At 40.8% G+C, this 21,776-nt stretch overlaps 1 protein-coding gene across 1 annotated transcript in view; it reads left to right on the forward strand.

Moving 5' to 3' along the window:
- The window catches only part of tlcd3a (TLC domain containing 3A), a 23,920-nt gene continuing 2,144 nt past the window's right edge, over positions 1 to 21,776 (forward strand). The window contains exons 1-3 of the mRNA XM_057821193.1: positions 1 to 417; positions 9,318 to 9,404; positions 13,299 to 13,518. Of these exons, the coding sequence (XP_057677176.1) occupies positions 293 to 417; positions 9,318 to 9,404; positions 13,299 to 13,518 (432 nt within the window). The 5' untranslated portion in view covers positions 1 to 292. The remainder of the gene's footprint in view (positions 418 to 9,317; positions 9,405 to 13,298; positions 13,519 to 21,776) is intronic.

Here is a 21,776-nt window from a genome sequence, read left to right on the forward strand (position 1 = left end):
GTGATGTATTTCCGTCCGTTAACTTCACAGTTTTGGTGCTGCTGCTGGCTGCTGATAGCCGAGTAGAAGAACCTCGTCCCGGATGGTGGTGTACTGTGATCACGTCGAAAACTCACCACCGGCACCAGCGAATTGGGCCACACGACAGAATGCCCCAACGTATGTCGTGAAGCATTGACGAAGCAGTAGGTCGTAGTCGAGGAGCTTTTGATTTTTTATATTTTTCTTTTTTTTTGAACGGCGGCCACACAAGGGACGTGGAGAGTTAAATTTACATATATAAAAACAGCTCATGATGTTTCAAGTGTTAGCTTGTGGCGCCGTAGTTTTCCCCGGCTTGTTCTTCGCCTTTAGAAAGATCCTGCCTAGAGTATTCAAGCATTGGAGTGATGCCGACGTGGTGCTCGTTAGCGAAAGGTAAGAGAAAACAACAAGAAGCGTTCATTCTGTCGTTCAATGTTGACCCTTTTCTGGTTTCATTCATTGCAAGGCTTCAGTTTTTTGGGGAAGGTGTTTTGTGGGGTACCAAATAAAACCTTCTTAGCTAGCTTGATTTTCTCCATTGTTTTATGTTGAACTCAGCGCCGTTCATTAACGTTGGCTTTTAAGTCTGCCAACGCGTGGCTTGAAATATTTCTTTCAAAAAGAAAAGAAAAACAGTTTTATCTGTGACGGTGTCGATGCCTACGTTCGACGTTGTAGACTTCAAAGTAAGGGTATGCAAACTGTGGTCCGTGGGTGCATGTCAATGTGTAATCCTCATACATTTTCTCTACCTCTGATTATTGTCGCCAATGAGCTGGAATTTATCCCAGCTGGCTTTTGAGCTGAGTACACCCCAGACTGGGTCACCGGTCCGGCACAGGGCACTTTGGACAAGCATTCACAGTAAAACTTTCAGAATTCCCATATTGCCAGCCATTTTAGCATTGTTAACAATCTTGTCTGATAAGAAAAGCACAAAATGTGGCAAAAGAAAGCGTTGATTATCTTTCCTTAGAAAAAGTTAAATGCAATCTTTTTTGGTATTGCGAATGCTGACCTGTCCAGGTCAAATGGATTGGTAGTCTACTAATGTGTTAGGTTTATCTCATTGGTAAGAAACACAGCCAGGGTGGCAGGTTGGGTCTTTCTGGAGAGAAGCTAGCAGGAGATATTCAGTCCAAGATGCTCAGCTATGCTAAAAATTATGAGCTTGCTCTGAACACCGCTACTCCTTTATTCAACAAGGGTAAGGATCATATTAAAATTCAATACATTTACATGTGATTAGGCAAGTCTATAGAATACTCGCACATGTTTACAAATGACTGAGCTACCCTCAGACCTTGATTGATATCATTGATTCATCAACTCAGATTTCCAAATACTCTCTAATCAAAGAGTGGTCACATACAGTCAGAGCAAAAGTACAAGAACTCGGCCACATACAAATATCATTAGAACAGTACATTTAACATTAATGTATTTAAGGAAAGATTAAATCAGAACTAGGGCTGAACAATTTTGGAAAAAAATGATATTGCGACATTTTGGGGGTTTGCGATTTTAAAACGGGAAGAATTTGGATTGATAATTTGGTTGACTCACCATGACCACATTGTATTTATATAATACAGTTTATTCCAGGCTAAGGGGGTTAATTTGTAAAAGATGAAGATTGCTGTATATAAAAGGCAGAGGTGGGTAGTAACGCATAACATTTACTCCATTACATTTACCTAAATGACTTTTTGAGAAAAAGGTACTTTTTACTTGAGTAGATTTGTGAAGAAACGCTAATCTTACTCTGCTGCTTTGGGCTGCACTGGAGTCGTTACATTTTTCTTCCTTATTCTACATATTGACTTTAGTTTCGTTAGAGATGCCAAGAGTAGCGTTACCGGTTTCTCCAGTGAGATGTCGCAACAATAATTGCATGACTCCATTATACCAATCAGACTCAAACTTGCAGTTCTTCTATCATGCTAGCCAGTTCAACCAAGTATTGACTGTATGTGCTGAGAAAAAATGTATATAATAATCAAACAGCGTAAGCAGTTACTTACAATGTTACTCATTACTGGAGTATCCTTTTACCAAGTACTTTTTTAACTTTGCATACCTTTTTGGATGATGACTACTTAACCTTGAGTTGTACTGTTTTGAAGTAATGCTACTCCTACTTGAGTACAATTTTTGGCTACTCTACCCAGCTCTGATAAAAGGGTTCCAGGAGGCCATGTTTTTGCACACTTGCTGCTTTTATGAAGCACAAAAAAACAAACAATTGCATATCCTGTGATAGGACTATTGCGCATGCGCACATTGAGATGGCGATGTTCAAACGATCGATTGGGCTGGCCTAATCAGATTGTACAATTTCTCCACCATAGTGATAGATTGGACGCCACATGATAGGGCATTTCTAATTCCACAGTCAAGAATGAAGATGGGTTAGACTTTCCTTCACAAACATCAGCATCAAAGTCCTGATGTGTGGGGTTTGAATCCTACATCTTTTTATGTTCTCCCGTGCTTTTTTAGGTTTTCTCCGGGTACTCTGTCTTCTACGGCTTGTCAATATGTGCCCTGCGATTGACTGAAAAGTCCAGTGTGTACCTGCCTTTCAGCTCAAACAAATCTAATTATTCTGCTGGATTTAGTCTTTCCCATTACCCCCCCCAAATAGTACTATATCGTGTTTTGGTGATCACGTTTTGGATGGCCTTCAGTGGACTTTACAACACTGTTGTTATGTCATCATGGGTCAAATAGACTGGATTGAAAATGTTGGGGCAATGATTAAAAAGAAAAATGATTAAATTCCTTCTGCTGGTAAGTAATTTTTTACTTTAGTTTTAAAAAAATCTTTAATAAATTCCATCATGTTATATATAAACTTTGATTAGGCAGCGGTTCCTTTTGGTAAGAAATGATGGAAGCATTAAAGTGTTCATCAAAGTGATTATGAAATGGTTTTGAACTAGTTTAATGTGCTACTGGATATACACAATTAAAAAGCACTTTTGTCACGGTCAGTACTTTAATGAATAATCGTCGAATGACGGCCTCCCATGCTACACACTAGTGCACTTCAGTGCTCATTGGTTCCCTGTCACCCTGCTTTAATCCTCACCCAAGCCTGGGCTGACTGCAGCTGAGTTAGATGTGCCCTCAACCCCCCCGAATAATGCTTCCCTATTTCCACTAATGCTCATCTGATGGGAAAAGCGTCAGTGCCGCTGGCCGGCCTTGTAACGCTGCTTGTTTTCTCAGACGTGAAAACAAAAGAGAAAAAAACTCGCGAGCACCCGGGCCAGATAAGTCGACCCGACGGAGTCTTGATAAACGTTAACCCTTGCAACCTTGCCCTGAACTCCTTATGTGCTTTGCTCTGAATTCAACTGATAGCATCTAAGTCTTGATGACTTCAAGGACTCAACAATCCATAGGTAGATCTTGTGTAGCAAAACACGGTCTCCTTGGCCAATGTAAACATACGAAAGAATACTACCAGCATTTAATGCTTTCGGTCCCATTGAAGATGATGGACTACCAATCATGTGGCTCTTTTCATCCTTCTTTTATCACTAGTGGACATCCAATCTATTTGAAGTGGGAGGATGGCAGCGGATGAACATCTATCGCAGTCAATGGCAGTCAATGAGTTAATACTAGTGACGTCCAGATCTGATACCGAGTATCAGTATTGGGACTAGGCAGGTGCGGGTATGATATTCTGACGGTATGATAACCTTAAGCTAAAATATCACGGTATCACGGTTCCATTGAGCATATTTATTTTTCAAACCATATTAGCAAATTGGAACATAAGTATAATGTTACGTTAAAGTGCCTGTGACACGAAAAAGCATGTTTATTTCATAATACACGCGGTATTTTATGCTCCTGAATGATATGGACCGCTTGGATGTGTGTGGAGGCGATCGCTATATTTATTTAGTTTTTTGAATCCCGCGCCAGGAAAATGAGTGACTTCCGGCTTCGGTCTTGCATTGAGGAGGAGGGCGCTGTGACGTGTACGGTAGAAGACGTCCTCTTCACTATACAGCGTACTGTTGTGTATGGGGACGAATGATTCAGCTGATTTTGCGGATTAATACGTTTATTTTTCGCATCACGCCAGCCAAACAGCTGCGGAAAAATCATTCTGTATGAGGGAGAGGCGTATGCGCCTTTTTGGAGTTTCAAAAGGTTCCCATTCACCGTGGATATTTACTGTGGGACCATTGGACTTACGAGGAAGTGAGTAAACATCTTGTTTTGTATTATGTCAAATCCGAATACAGCGATTACAAAGTAAACACTACAAACTTCCTTTAAATGAAGGACTACTTACGTTTGATCATTGATAGGCATGTAAAAAGCTGTCCTAATGGTCATTAGCAGCACCACGTTAGCTGCACAACAACTCCAGCCACCCTCCTCCGGGGAACGAACTGTAAATTGCTCTCCGCCGGGCGGTTTGCCGATCCGCGACAACAATAGACAACCGGGTCGTCATGTCAAATAATCCAGGATAGTTATGTGTGATTTTCCGCGTTGAAGACTTTGAAACATCACTCGGTTCGGGTTAGCATGTTGGCTAGCTGTCACGCCTTCTGGTTTGTTTACATTCTCCGAAGCCGGGGAAGGGAAATGACATATGTCCGATTTAGGTGTCATAAAATATAGTTCGGGAGGTGCGACAGTAAAGGTGAAGTCGACAGTTTTGACCATTATGGAGTAATTTTGCCATGTCGTCCTGAATAAATGCATTTTTATTATTTCATATTCCATTCAGCACAAGACTGTTATTTGTCATGACCATGCCATTTATTTAGCAATTGGGGAAAATACTTGGATAAAAAGAATATCCTGTAAAAATATTGAAGTAAAGAGACAGAAACAATGACATTTTGCCGCTCTCTTCGTCGCGTTTTCCTCATTGTGAATAGTTCCCCCTTGACGGGCTGACTGGTCCTTCTCAAGCCATTTATATAGCTATTGGGGAAAAATACTTGGATAAAACGAATATCCTGTAAAAATATTGAAGTAAAGAGACAGAAACAATGACATTTTGCTGCTCTCTTCGTCGCGTTTTCCTCATTGTGAATAGTTCCCCCTCGACGGGCTGACTGGTCCTTCTCAAGCCCTTTATATAGCTATTGGGGAAAAATACTTGGATAAAAAGAACATCCTGTAAAAATATTGAAGTAAAGAGACAGAAACAATGACATTTTGCTGCTCTCTTCGTCGCGTTTTCCTCGTTCTGAATAGTTCTCCCTCGACGGGCTGACTGGTCCTTCTCAAGCCATTTATATTGCTATTGGGGAAAAATACTTGGATAAAAAGAATATCCTGTAAAAATATTGGAGTAGAGAGACTGAAACAATGACATTTGGCGGCTTTCTTCGTCGCGTTTTCCTCGTTCTGAATAATTCCCCCTCAATGGGCTGAATAGTAAAATCGATGAGACCAGTCTACCGCTGACGTCATCCACCTGTTGGGGACGCTAAAGCCCTATAATGGTAGGCGTGGCTAACTGGCAGATTAAAAGGCTAATTTCTCGTCATCTGTGCTTTGCTAAATTGTTGTATATAGTCGAATCGTCTCAAAATATGATTCTAATTCACATAATAATGCCATTTAAGACTTTTTTTCTCGTGTCGTATGCTCTTTGAAAAAACAAAAAATAACAAATACTCAAAATTAAATTAAATGCAGTCATTAAGGTGAGCCTAAACCAGGGATCTGCAACCTTTGTTGTGTGGAGTGCCACTTTCAGATTTTGTTGTCAATCAGTGTGCCACACCAAGATTAATGACGCACATCCGATTTTTTATATCCAACAGAGCTGTAATTTTACTCCAAACAAAAGAGCATGGACATACATTGAAATCGTATAACTATGATTCTTCTTTATCAATTAACTAAAAAATAAAGCATATTGTACAAAATATCAAAACTTAAAAATAAGTGCAACAGTAATAACAGCTTTACAGCATCTTGTGTAAACATATTACACACACACATCCCAGAAGGAAAAGGGGAACAGGTGTGAATCTCATTGCAGGTCTTTCACACAGTACAGAGCGGGCTGTTTTAACCTTCAAAGTCGGAACAGCCGACTCTTACATTATGTCTTGTTCACTAGCAACTTAAAACAGTGAATTATATGCACGATTTTATATTACAAATATAAAATATGCCTACCTTAATGTGATCCCTGGCCCTGTTTTCCATTAATTTTAATGTTTTGTCTAGTAGTGGCGTTTGACACTTGTTGTGCGACACACAACGCACAAACAGCTAGCGGAAGTAACCAGCCAACCAGTTGTTACCGGCATCCCCAAGGGGCCGCTGTCCCCTACAATATGACCGGCTTACTACTTAAGCGTAGAAGAAGTGGGCGTCTGGGCGAGGAAAAGAGAGAAAGCGAAGCAAGGTGTTTAGAGAGAGTTGCGTGGGGAGCGCCGTGAAAAGTGGCTGTGTCCCCCGCTGGTTTTTGTTTTGTTAATAAAAGTCTCCAGCAAAAAGCCATCCAACGAGTCAGCGTGTTTTTAATACACATCGCCACCTCTCCGAAGTAAGCACTGGACGAATCGACAACCAGCAACGACAACGTTAATCGCCGGTCCACGCCACACTCACACTCACCTCCTCCAGCCATCGTGTAGCACAGCTGACTTACCGACACTGAGCAACAACTGGTGGAGGAGGGTTAAGCCTGACAGCTGTAAGCGAGGGATTTCTCCATGCATTTTTGTGACATAAAAAATAGCTAATCCTTAGGAACGGTACGTCGGAAAAATTTTGCGGTGTTGAAACCTTGACATTTTCATGCCATGATATACCTTCAAACCGGTAATCGGCACATGCTTAATTGGGACCCGATACGCGTATTTCTGGAGTATCGAACAATATAGGATTTGGTGACATGATGGGATCAAATCCAGTAGTTGCGTGTTTTCAGTACCATTGTGCTCGACTGCAGGAAATCAAAACCACTAGGCCAAATAAGTCTGCCGAGAGAGACTACTGCTCTTTAGAAACTAATGATAGAAAGAATCGTGTAATATTCTTGAGGAAGTACCAGCAGAGCTCTGTTTTGTACAAAAAATGGAAAAATTTGCATTATTTTTATTGCTCTAAAAATATAGGTATCGGCAAAACACATTTTGAAAAAAAAAAAAAAAAAACGATCGGAAGTAAAACCAAAAAAACAGCATTGGGACTTCTCTATTAAACACTATTACATGCTTAATTAATTTGATTATCAAATATGCTTGGTCACAGGACTATACGGATAAATCAGTGCGCCACTGTATCAGACCCTATTCCTCATTCAGAAGACAAAAAGTAAAATCAACAAACCCATTAACCCTTTCAGGGACAGTGGTCATTACCAGAAATAGACCGATTATCGGCCAGGCTGGTATTTGGAAATATCGCATAACGGTGAAAGTTTTTTGTTTTTATTCCGATCGGCTCTAAAACTGGGTTATTTCGGCTAAGATCCAGCCGCGCCTCTCTCTCCTGCCTGCTGTCTCCTGCACTAGTATTCACCTCGTCTTCTGATTGGTTAAATGGTAATGGTAAATGGCGTTATACTTGTTTGCGCCTCAGGCACTTCTGGAGCTATTATTTTCTATTAATGTGATTTGATAAACATGCTTTAAGCATTTCAGTGAAGTTCAGTGTTTGCATTATTCAAAATTTTGACGCCAATTTTTACACTTTTACTGCAAATGAATATCTGCTCCAAAAATCTGTTATCGGCCCCTGAAACTACAAATTATCGGTATCGGTCTTATTAAACTCATATTGTTCGATCTCTAGTCATTACAGTGGACAGAAATTTTAAAGTTGACCATAACCCTTTATTGGCCAAGGGGCCATTTTTGGTCATAAAAAAACTTAAACATCAGCAAGTGATATAATATTACTGTGTACTATTTTGGTAATAAAAAATCTAAATCTCGGCAATTTATATATTCTTTTTGGAAAATTTTAATCATGCTTGTAGTTCATGCAATTCACTAGAATTGGGTGGACTGGCTGTGAATGGTCACCTTTCAGTGCCATTGACAGCTGGGGAAATGACCATACGTTCGTTCATTCGCCCCTCCCTGTCAAAATGGGTTGGACGTCTACGCCCGCGGTGGCAGGCAATAAGTTAAAGAGTGCCCTCGTAGGGTAAAAACAGAATCCGTGCATGAAAGGGTTAAGGGCCCAGAGAGTTTTTCCTTCCCAAGATACACACTCAGCTGTACTCCCATTGCTTTTTTTTTTTTTGCTTCTATGTCGCCCGCCGCAAAAGTGGTGGTGACGTAGCTCGCCGCTGTCAGACGTTGTGAGTGTGACGGCACGTGAAAGAGAGCGGCCTGCCGTGTGCAACCGCCGCGAGTGAACGTCGAGCCGAGCTTTGCATGGCAGAAAAGAGCAAAACTGCCCAACCGGGCAGTGAGGAATTCTTCCCCCTTTTCCTGTTCCCCTTCACTCACCCTCTCTGGTCATGCTGGCGGCCTGTCAACAGCAGCAGGGGAGAAGAGGTGGGGGGGTTACTGGCAGACACACAATGAATGGGCTGTGTAAAAATGTGGATCTTATGACAACCCTGGAAATGCCCGTGGCAAAGTGTTGGGGGTTAAATGTATACAAGTGCGTGTTCGGGTTTGGGCAAGTTGATATGTCGATCGGTAAGGCTGTCCTGTATCAGGCTTGAGTTTTTGCAGTAGCCATCACGTGGTCACCTTGGCTACGATCTAGCACAGATTAGCGTAAATTGATGGCAGTTTCACCCCTCTGCCACACGAAAAAAAAATGCTCCCATTGTTTCACCATCCCGCCTTAGTTTTCAAAGCACACGGTAACTCACTAACAGCACTCAGGGGTTTTAAGTGCAGCAGTTATTTAACAGAAAACTGGCCTCTTCATTAACTCAGTGCAATGTAAGAATTTGATTATAAATTTGGGATTTCAAGTTGTAGAAATTCATCGTATGACTAAACTGAAAATGACAGTGGGGTAACTTTATATTTGAATGATTAGAAAGATTTTTGAGGTTTGTATCTTGGGATACTTGTTTTAACAGAAATTGGAGGTTCTCCTCAGATTTAATCACATTGCCAACATTTTTCAGGACTTGGATCTTCTTACATGCACTTTTATTCACTACCGAGATACTGTTGTCTCAAGTTTCAAAAATTTTAGCTCAATCAGTATCACTTGAATGAGCAAAAAAAGTTCAGTACAATAGTTGTCCAAGCCCAAATGTCTTTTTTTTTTTTTTTTTTTTTTTAAACTAGGTTTGATGTCTTGTCTCTTCTTAGGGTTGTGTCCTCCATCCATGCTGTCATGGCAACCACAGCAGGAGCTGTGGTCGTGTCGTCATGCAGGGGCAACGTCATCGATGACAGGTTAGTCGTGGAGTGGCATCAGATTCACCTCGACTATTAACTCTAGTGTTGCACCGATACCATTTTTGGCCCCGGTACCGATACCTGGCTGTACCACTTTGTTTGAACTTTATATAAATATATATGGCGGAAAACACAGACAAGACTGAAAAAGCAGTTTCTGCTCTTGCACTCCTCTTTAAAAGAAACTGCTGCATTTTAAGCTAAAACAACTGTTGCGTTTTATAGAACAATATGTCTATATGCTGCCATAGCAGATTCGTGACGCATTAAGCCCCCGAACTATTTTTAATTTGTCCGTTTTACCCCGAAAACCCCAGTTTAAGGACGTCGCACAACCGCTTTTGTTTCAACCCAGCCATAAAACGAAGATAATTATATTTATTATTAAAAATGTCTGTCGTTTTTAGCTTAGAATCATCAATTGATGTCTCATCTTTCGTTTAAAAAAAACGACTTTAAAAAATTAGTCACTCACATATTTTAAACTTTTAAACAAATTATGTCACAATGAAAAAAATGGGGTCTGTAAAAAAGTCACGGATATCTGCCTTATAACAATCGCTCAATTGTAATTTTTTTTGTTATTGTCGCATTTTCTCCGATATGTTAGATGATAAATAATCGATCCAAACAAAAAAAAATGGAAAAAAAACGTTTAAAAGGGTAAATATATGAATTAGAAACTCGACCATTCCATGATGTCTGCGATTTCTGTATCGCGACCCTTGTTATATTACCATGTTTCACCCATAAAATCCCCCAAAAATCCTGCTGTGGACATTCACAACTGTGTCTTGACACTCAGTGATACATGCTACATGGAGTTTTTGGATCGAAACAAGGTAAGCACTCGACAATAACTCTTTAAAGTCATGGCGTTTGTAATTCTGCTCTTGCGTGCTCTAACCTCCAGATGGGGTTTTGCTGTTTAAAAAACATTTTTTTTTTTTTTTATAAATGCCCTCCTGTTAATACTTTTTATCCCCCCAGAAAATTGAGATTTTAATCTTTCCAATGATGTATCACACATGCATATCAGACAGTTTTGAAAGTTGGCCAAATTGGGGGTATCAGAGCGGAACTTCATGTCACCTGAGTGTTTTCTGCCATATACTTGTGTGTGTGTAAAGTAAATCCAGTAGAACTTTTTATTGCATACCTGGTATGGGTGACAATAGTTACCGGTAAATAAACCTTTGGCTCTCAAAGGCCAAAATAGTGCTAAATTCGTGAAATTAAAACATGTATATACATGTACTAGCCCAACACTAAAAAAGTAAAAATACAATGAATTAATAAACTTTTTTAAACCCTGAATTTTGGCTCTCAAAGGCCAAACAATGCAACTTTCATAAAATTATAAGTAATAATAGACCACAGCATCCTGTCTCTCTATTAGCCTCCCTCTCTTTGCAGCAGCAGCAAGACACACTTAGTCACTTAGCTTAGCATATCTTAGTTCTACAGCACTTTTGAATAGGCTTGCCACCCGTCCTTTGAAATCAGAAATCGTTACGAATTGGGAATTAAAAGTTGCGTTCCGTATTGAACCAATAAAGAATATTTATAAATAGATACATTCTATGCATTCTATGAGTTTTGGGGGTGTCCCTTTTTTTCGTCGCCTGTACGGCTTTGGGCGCGAGGCGAGCCTCCCTTATTTCTATTTCTGAAAGGTGGCCCTACTTTTGAAACAGGTTTCAAATTACTGTGGCATTTCTTTCAGTAAAAGACAATCAAAGTAAAATAGACAAACTGAACTGACCAGGGATTGTTGCTCCGGTCCAGCCCTCTTCCCCTGGATCAGTCCTGCTGTTGCAGCATTGAACTGTGTTCGTTCACATGTTTCGTCTTCAAATGTTTTATCAGGTTCGAGGTATTGAAACTGGCCGATTTAACTCCACCTCTCGAAACTTTCAGACCGCAAATCTTGCAAGCAGCCATTGTATTCATCATAGATCATAAACTGAAAAATTTCCAGACCACCACCATTCTCTTCTTGTAGTTTGTTTTTCCTACGTATGAAAAAGCTGCCCCGGCATTGGTTAAGAGCGGCTAATGGCCCGCTCTCATTGGTCTGGAGCAGGCCAATAGCGATAACTGCTTGGAATGCAAAGTGATCACGTGTCATCACAGAACAGAGAGTGTAGTGAGCGTCAGGAGAAAAAAAAGTCTGCGTGCAAGTGTTATAATACTGGACCGTTAAATGGTATCGACACCCTCTTTGTTGGTACGCACCGATACCACTATTTCAGGCTGGATCACCCCCCCCCACCCCCACCCCTCCGATACTGGTATCGGTGAATCTTAACTCTTTTAGTTCCATTGACGATGACAGACGTCCAATCATGTGGCACTTTTCATCTTTCTGCTGTGAATTTCTGCACAACCCATTTGAACTTGGTGGGCTGGCAGCGAACGAACATTCTTTTATTTGCAGCCAAACTTTGCGGATCAGATGGATTGGACATCTATCGTCGTCAACGACAGCCAATGAGTTAACTGTCTTTGGGTTGTATGCTCACATTTACTTGAACAAGGTGACTTCTAGTACCTTTTGTCAACAAGTGAGGAAACGAGTTGGCATTGGCCTGCCCTTCTTTTTGTGTGTGTGTGTGTGTGTGAATGTAAGCTAATGCTAGCCTTGTAATCCTACTGAGTCAGCGGCCAGACCCGGGCAGTCCCAGTTTGAGGCTTCTAATCTCCACAGGCCCCTCCCCTCCCCTGTGGGCTTAATTCCTTCACAACGCTGCTCAGTTCTGCTGTCCCGTGACGTGCACGAGGCCCTGGGGGGGCTTATCAGACACATGCTCTGCAGTCAGGCCCATGAATACTCTTAATACCGTATCACAATCTGTTGCTGCCTCCGGCCTTCGGTGGAACACTTTACTCCACATCACAGCGACCTCGAGAGAAAAAACGGGGACTAAAAATACAAAACTGAAAGATTTAGCTGAAAGAAATTGGTTAAGGCTGCTTCATGCTGAGTTCAGAAGTATAAAACCTGATCAGGCATGTAAAGATGGGTTAGTGATGGTAGCGTTAGTCACGCAAAGAGCATGAATCTGCTATTTAGAAACCGGACCCTAATGAATATGCCAAACACTGGCGTAGAATCGACCTACTTCGGTAACCCTGAACAACTTAAGCCGAACTTTACTACTCATGGAAGTTTTCATCCCTATTAAGTTTCTCGATTTCAGCTACATAAAGGCTACCAAAGCTGTTCTGTCACCTCTGACATAGTAGCAGGAGTTCAGGACATTCACAGAAAGATTTCACTTGATAATTTAGAAGGCACTGAGCCGAATGATTAGAGTGAGTCATATGGTGGCAGTCTTTTCCCAACAGTGTTGTTTGTTGTGCCTGATTGCGCACTTAATCCCCACCCAATGACCTTTGGTGGTAAAAACCCCTGGCGGAGGTCAAAGGGCAGTTGCCCGGCTCCCACCTTTCGGCTTTCCTGTGCTCAGTCCACATAATTTAACCATCACCATAATCAGCGCTCATTAGGTCATCCAAGGTATTTATTATTCCATGCCTATGTAAGTTTGCCTTTAAAGCCATTGCATGGGGACGAGAAAGCACACTCGAACCCCTAATGAAATGTGAACTTATTGCCAAGCAGCACGCAACATTTGTAAGTAAATACAACTCTTAAATTGAAAACATTTTGTTGTCTGTATATACAATGCTACAGATCTCCAAACAACTTTTTAAGCAATGTGTACATAAACAAAATAACTAGTAGAGGGAGGGTCATTGGTTTTCAACAGAACTCCATTCCTACGTCAGCCTAAGCCCAACCCCAAACCCTTTGAAGGTTTATTGGAAATCTTTACAAAATGAAATTCTAGCTCAGAGATGTTTATTCATTTCTCCCTCTTTCAGGCACTGGCTGGCCACCCACTTTGTCATCTGGTTTGGTGTTCCCTACATGACGTACGATCTCCTGGCCATGTACCTCAGCCACTACCATCGCTTCCGTGTCAAAGGGCACGAGGAATACAAGCACCACTCTCTAGGGACAGTGAACTCTTTCGTCCGGCGGGAGTTTCTGCTGGTGTTGCATCACATCGCTCTGCTCACCGTCTTGTTGCCAGTCGCGTTGGTAAGTAACATGTCCAAATTATTATGGGTCAAAATTATTACAACGCTGCAACACGCCTTTGCGAGAATGGTCCTTCTGCTGAAATGAAGAAGTACGCAATGAGTTCAAAAACAGGAAATTAATTCAAACTGTCCACTTATAAATATTGATGAGAAAACAACACACCACGATTGTAAGACCCTGGAGACAGATGCAATAACGATAACAAAAACAGTGCCCCATGAATGTGAGCCTCTGGAGACAGCTGCAATAAGAATGGACAGGAAGTCGATTTTGAAGAGGAAAAGTGACGCCATTCCAAAGTCTGAATGCGGTTTCAGTAAAAGAATCGAAACTCAGGAAAATAACACTTGATTGAAACAATCCAATGAGCATCGACTCATTTCGCGCAGGCAGCCATCAGGCTGGTAGAAACGCAGCTGTTTGTTTTACTGGGAAACAATACCAGATCATATTACGTTACATAATTTAGTTGCAGCTCCAGCCCTACTCTCTTAACTCATCACCAGTCTATTTGTTTCGCACATTAAAACTAGTAAAAAAAATTGCGAGAGCGTCTTTTAATTTTCTTTATTGCTCACTAGAAATTGAGAAAAAATTCAAAATAAATTATGAAAGACAATCAACCTCCATTTACAAGTTCGCTGTAGTGATTCTTGTGTTGCATAAAGTACTTTGAACAACTATTGTTTTCAACACAACGTGGTGGAGGTTCAGAAAGTTCTCTTGTAGCTTTAATCTTGTTACTTTCAAAGGCAGAAATTGCTACTTCCAGTCCAAAGCTGCACAAATATCAAGGAACTGCTTCCCAGTCTAATACAGTCAGTGTAAAAGGGGCTTCACAACCCATATTATTTATGTACTACCAGAGGTAGGTAGTAACGCGTTCCATTTACTCCGTTACATTTACTTGAGTAACTTATAGAGAAAAATTATACTCCTTAGAGTAGTTTTACCACACAATACTTTTTACTGTTACTTGAGTAGATTTGTGAAGAAACACTACTCTTTCTCCGGTACTTTGGGCTTTGCCTGGCACAGCCAGACTATTCTCCATGTATTTTTCAAACACTGTGAGAAATAGTCTGGGACCCAGCCCATTAACGTCTCTCCAGCAAGATACAAAATCAACCGTCCAATCAGATTCGTTTATTTGCGTGACGTGTTCTTAACGAGTAACGTCACTCTTGCACGCCGAAAGTTGTCTCTACAACAACACAGATGGCGAGCGGGAGAGCCGAGAATATGTTCCAATCCGCGGTAAAACCAGTTTTAAATGACCAAAAACACATTGAAACAAGTCATTGACAACAGTCAACATGGCTCGCGCTAGCCATGTTGAATAAATTTCTCCATTCTCCGCTCACGCTAATTACTTGTCGCTTTAACAACGTCACGTCTGCCCGTCGCTGATTGGTCCACTCCGCTGTCTGTTTGCTGTGGCTTGCTCCGCCCTCGGAATTTGATCCGCCGGACAGTCGCCAGACTCAATCGCTGGAACAGCGGTGAGTCTGGTATACCAGGCCACCTTGGGGTACTATAGAGTAGTTATATTTTTACTTTTTATACTACATGTTGACTTTTATTTTTGCCAGAGATGCCGACAGTAGCGCTACCAGTTCCATCAATGAGATGACATTACAATAAACACATGACTCTCATGATACTATTCAGAGGTAGCAATGATTTTTTTCTCCACTAGAGTGCACTTATGCTCTTTGGACAGGTAATGGGTAATAGTGTTTTGGTCTAAAAAAATTTTTGGGCATAATACGGTCATGTAATAGGCCCAGCAACTCAGTAGGGATCCCCAACGGGGACCGGTACCAGTCCGTGGCGCATTTGCTACCGAGCCGCAGAGAAATGAAAAATAATTTGTGAAGAACCCCAATCTGGCCTGTGCCTCTTGACACATCAGCATGCCTCTGTACTCTGTTGACTTATCCGAGTAGAGATTTGCGTACGTCGCCCTCTAGTGGTTGGCCGCCATTACTGGGGTGTTGGTACTAGGGGTGCACGATATCCATTTTTTGAAACCGATATCGATAACTTCCTGCTCCTCAAAGCCGATACCGATAACGATAATAAATATATAATTTTTTAAATGTATAACCTGAGTTTTTTTGGGGGAAAAAAATGGATTCAACATAGATTTACCTTTGATCTCATCAGATTTTTCATAATGACATGAACAAAACAGTGCGTTTCACTTCTGCACTGCCCGACAGCCAGCTAAGAATGAATGCACTTCCATAAACCACAAGACTTGGTCTTTTATTGCTTTTATGGGAAGACACTCATCTTAATATTGTGAATGTGCAAAAGAAAAATACACATATTCAATACTCAATATACAACAAACTGCACAATACCCTTATATACACAACTATTATATGTATAGCATAGCACACTAGCTTCAGCTGCTAAAGCATTGGCTGGCTTCTATAACACAACTTATGAAGTTCTGTACATACAGTGCTGCTCAAAAGTTTGTGAACCCCCTCAACATTTTGGAATTTTCTATTATTTCAACCTGATTTCCTAATCAATCAATTCAGTAGTTTTTTTTTGTTTTTTTAACAGTTGTGTTGTCGAGACTAAATTAAAAAGAGTTTTCATCAACTGATGTAGGTGCAAAATTGAACTGTTTGGTCACAACCAAAACCGCCATGTCTGGCGAAAAGTCAACACTGCATACCACCAAAAGAACCTTCTCCCAACAGTGAAGCATGGAGGTGGGAATGTCAAGATCTGGGCTTGCTTTTCATCCTCAGGACCTGGACAACTCCACATAGTCCAGGGAATCATGAATTCTGAGGAAAATGTCAAATCCTAGAACATAACCTGACGCCATCTGTTTTGAAGTTAAAGCTTGGCAGAAGGTGGATCATGCAACATGATAATGATCCAAAGCATTCCAGCAATACAACCAAGGAATGGCTGAAAAAGAAGAAGATTCGTGTTCTGGACTGGCCCAGTCAAAGTCCTGACCTAAATCCCATTGAAATGCTGTGGCGGGACCTGAAGCGAGCAGTTCATGCCAGACGCCCATCAAACCTCTCTCAACTGACTGCGTTCTGCAAGGAAGAATGGGCAAAAATCCCCCAAAGTAGATGTGAGAGGCTGATTAGTCACTACAGAAACCGTTTGGTTGAGGTAATCTCTGCAAAAGGAGGCGCAATATCCTATTAACTGAAGGGGTTCACATACTTTTGCACACATGATATCTGAGTTTTTCTTAAATCAACCACTTTTGTTAAATAAAGAATGACAATATAACTATTTCTTTTGTTTCAGTCCATTATTTGGAATGTCAGTATTGTGGATTTGGGTATAACTTAACATTTAATAAGGTTATTTTAGTTTTTTTTACAAAAAATCTGACCATCGCTGTGGGGTTCACAAACTTTCGAGCAGCACTGTATGGCCCTTCACCACAGAAGTAAACATATTTTGCACATCCATGTGTAATAGTAAACATAAAATACTTACATATATTTCCGAGGCGGAAACGTAACAGAAAGCATTCACGACTGTCAATGCTACCACTAGACACCGCAATGTGTAAGTGATTGAACCAAACTACTGTAACAAAAAATAGGTGCATTGAATTATTCTGACCAGCAGGTGGGAGCAATGCCCCGCAAATGGTCAACTGATTTCCCATACTATTGTGTAAACTGCAAAGCCAGAACAGTACATATTATCGGTCCTATTATAAATGTTATTGGATTTATCGGGATGACGTCATAATTCCTATTATCGGACCAATAATTATTGTGCACCAGTAGTTGGTACACCTATTGCAGCCCAGCGTCAGTCAATGTAAACGTTAGCTGCTGTTGACTGTGTGCTGCGGGAGTAGGCATGTGCCTGTATTAGATTCTGACTGTATGATAATCTTAAGCACAAATATCATGGCATCACAGATGCAATTACAGCTTTAAAATGTGTTACTTTGAGAATCTGGGTTTAAATTTTTTTTTTTTAAATCCATTGAGTAGGATTTTTATTTTTCAAAACGTATTAGCAAATTGAAACATGTCTAATGTTAAGTTAAAATAAATTTAAAAAATAACAAAAAAATAACTGAAAAATTAAAATAAATTGAAAAGAAATGCAGTCCTTTAGGTGAGCGTAAACCCACATCCACAGCTCAACATTATTACCATTAGAACAAAAATATTAGTTTTTTTCCCATAAAAAGCACCTGTGTATGACTCGGACCACGTGTTTACTCACCTTTAACTTTGTATAGGTGCAAAATCATTTGCAAGTATTGCCCCCTCCGCTGCCACCCTCTGCAAACATGCTTTACATTTCTGTTGGCCCTCCTCTTCTAAGCTGCGGCAGTCTAACTTTTCTTTAGCCAAAGTATTCCCACACCAGTAGTTTTGTTTTCTTCGATGGGAGGGGAAAAGTTCAGGAGTTTCACCTCCTATAGCCATCATGTAGCACAGCTGACTCGCTGACACTGAGTAACAACCAGTGGGGGACGGTTGAGCCTTGCAGCTGCAAGCGAGAAATTTCTCCATCTATTTTTGGGACTAAATTACTAAACTTAATGGCTAATACTGTAAGAACGGTATCACATAAAATTTTTGCGGTTTTGAAACCGTGACGTTTTCATACCACGGTATACCTTAAAACCGGTAATCGGCACATGTGTCTATGTGGGAGGCGACGTCTTTGGACCGCTTTTTTTATGGAGAAAAGGCCACCCGCTGAGCCAGAAGAGTAGCCTACAACCAAGTCATTTCTGCATATTATGTGGCTAAAAGCTAGCAAACAAGGCAACAAAAGCGAATGCAATGAGAGCATCATACCTCGTGGCGAACTGCATAGCTAAAGCCAAGAAACCGTTCTCGATTGGAGAAGAACTCATTATGCCTGCGAACAAGGATATTTGCTGTCAAGTATTAGGCGCGGCCGCTGTTACAAAAGGTTGATTCACCGTAAAGCGAGATACATTTTCTGGTGCACTTAATGTTCGTTTTTAGCACTGTCATGTTTTTTTATATTTACTGTCATTTTCTGCCAAACATTGCTGGTCCATGAAAAAATGCTAATATCACACCGGTCCGTGGTGCAAAAAAGGTTAAAGACCACTGGGCTTTAGTACGGTATGATAATAAGTTAGTATAGATGAAGTTGTGCTGAGAAAATTATTTAGAAGTAACGCTACTTGAGTGAAATTTTTGGCTACTCTAACCACTTGTTCTTACTACAATATAAAAAAGGCCATGTCCAAAAAATGTCTTTGATTTTTCCCTGAAAAAATGGCATCCCGCTGAGTTAATTTGGGTTACGTTTACCCAAATCATGCTACTGAGGGCTTTACAAATAATACCCTGGATGGTTGATACCCTTATAAGGCAAAATATAAAAATAGGTGTGTGTTTCAGTCTCTCTTCATGAAGGATTAAGCCATGTCACGCATCTTACTAGCAAACAGGTTAACAAGCGTGTCGGAGAACCAAACGGACAGATGGCGAGCGTCAATCCGCACATATCCTTTTCTTCTCCAAGGCCGGCGGCAAACAAGCTCATAATTAAGGGCGGCTTGTGCGTTTTACCAGTTTTTCTGAGGGTTTGACGGCTTACGACTGACTGGGGGAGGGAAGGGATGAGATAGTCCGGGCAGGTAATTGCGGTATTTAGTTCCCGGCAGTCTTTTCAGAGGCAGATGGCAGAGTCAGCTCATCCTTTATTCATCATTGGCGAACTAGCTGGCCTACCAAACGGAGCTTTTGTCCTGGGTCTCCGTATCCATCTCGTCTGTTGTTAGATGGTGTCTTTAAAAGCACTGGTCAATATTTGAAAAGCCTCATTCATTTACCTAAGTTGTGGACATGATCCACCCAAATTGGAATACCGTATTTTTCGGACTATAAGTCGCACCTGAGTATAAGTCGCACCAGCTCAAAAATTGCGCAATGAAGAGGAAAAAAAACATAAGTTGCACCGGTGCATACATTGCATTTTGGGGGAAATTTACATGATAAAATCCAACACATAGAAACAGATATGTCATCTTGAAAGGCAATTTAAAATAAAAATACAATAGTGAACAACATGCTGAATAAGTGTACAGTATGATGTTACATGATGCATAAACAACAAAATGCGAACGTGGCCAGTATGTTAAAGTAACATATCAAGAGTTATTCAGATAACTATAGCATATAGAACATGCTAACAAGTTTACCAAACCATCAGCGTCACTCCAAAACACCCAAAACACATGTGAAATGATATAATAATGTGTTTATAATTTCACACGGAGTCGCTCCAGAGTATAGGTCACACTATTGGGGGGGGGGGGGGGGGGGGGCGATTTATAGTCCAAAGAATACAGGAGTTGGTAGAGACACGTCAGTTTTTTTTAGGACTTTCTTTCGCAGTCTTTATTGAGTTATTAATATTTTACTTGAACACAAGATATGCACAACCCAAATAAAGTCTGAAAAGTTCACTTGGTGGTCATAGCAGCCAGTGACTTAGTATGGAATATTTACATAGATGTTATACGGAAAGATCTGCATTATCATTCATATGCAGCCTTCCGTTAGAGCAGTGCTTCTCAACTATTTTCTGTTACGCCCCCCCAAGGAAGACATAAATGTTTCGCGCCCCCCCCAAACTCTGCCGTCACTGTAATGTTATAATAAGTACACCTCTGCCTCACATTGTGTCCTTTTTTTTCTATTAGAGAAAATAAGAGATCAACTATAAAGTATAACTTTATTAACATTCTTTTGTTTGTAACAGAAAAGACTTAACGCCAATCAATTTGCAAGAATTAAAAAAAAAGTGACATCCAAACTGTTAAAATTCACTCAAGCTACATTTTTGACCATTTGATACTGAAAAATAAAATCAGTAAATTAGACACATTAACTCATGAGGACAATATGCCAAAAAATTTGACCGAAAAACAAAACTGAATAGGGTGTCATGGACAGAAGGACAGTTTTTATTTTCGCTGCTCACAGTATCACTTCCAGTTTGCAATGGTGTGGGGTTATTTTGCACTGAGCATGCTAACAGTTCTCACTGGTTTACTTATATAACACTGACAAAGCGGGACGATTATTGGCAATATTCAGCACGTTTTTGCTGAAAAACCACCAAGCGGCTTATCATTGAGATTGGGGTCTAATGTCTTTAAGTGGCGTCTTAATTGATTTGGCTTCCGGCTGTCCGCTATAATCATTTTTAGACACGGTAAACAGTGGTCTTTCCTCATCTACCACTGTATGGAGGAAGTTGGCGTGATGTCACGATGACGTCACCTCGCTTAGCCACGTGTTGCCATTTCGTGAAGGGGGAACGCACAGCTAAACATTCCTTAGACAAATGTCTGAAATTATTATAATATTTCAGGTGTGTTTTGCGTCTTTTTTCCTAAAAACGTCTTAAACGTGGCTTACTATTATCACGAGTCACTGCCGACAGACGCGAGGAGGCGATGCAATTTAAAACTAGCGTTTATTGGCTTACAAAGCTGCCGATACACAGTCGCAGCTGATAGCTGGATAAACAAAGGAATGGCCTGCAGTGGAGTTCGGAAACATCTACTACTACCTCATAAAGTCACCTAGTAAGTTTACCTTTATCATTTACATGGAATATGTACTGTGTGGAACTGAGAAAATTGGTAGTAAATACGAAGTGATTATTTCTGCCGTAACCGGTAGTTCGCCTCCAAGCGTTATTTAGCCGTGAGCACGTTACGGCAAAATAACCAATTCCCACCAGGCCAATAATATACCGATTGACTAATCAGAGCAGTTCACGGCAAAAGAAAAATAACGCTTTGCGAGTTGCCGGTTACGGTAATAATAACCACTGCCTAGTCTCTTGAATCCTAGCAGCTAATTGGGGCAAAAATTAAAGTTTACTCACCAGTAATAAAATGTCGGCTGCAAACGTAAATGTGCTTGAGTTTAGGTTCCCACAGGCGAAAATAGTCCACGGAACAGTCTTTTTACTGTTCCTCGATTAATTGCTCTCAGCCATTTGTTTCTCCTTTTCTTCTCACGTGGAAGAATGAAGAACTTCAAATGCGGCTCCGAACTCTTCCTTGTGTGACAACCCGCAACACAGCAACTTTTAGTCATTCCGACGGGAAAAAAAACGCAAATAAAATGTAAGTTAAACGCGTTTGTATTACAATGCACGACAGAGCAACTGCTTGTGACTCGTCTTTTGCCCCATTGTCAATATGGCGACGCTTTGTTGTGGCTGGTGACGTC

This window comes from Corythoichthys intestinalis, chromosome 18, assembly GCF_030265065.1.
Source record: "Corythoichthys intestinalis isolate RoL2023-P3 chromosome 18, ASM3026506v1, whole genome shotgun sequence".
NCBI lineage: Eukaryota > Metazoa > Chordata > Actinopteri > Syngnathiformes > Syngnathidae > Corythoichthys > Corythoichthys intestinalis.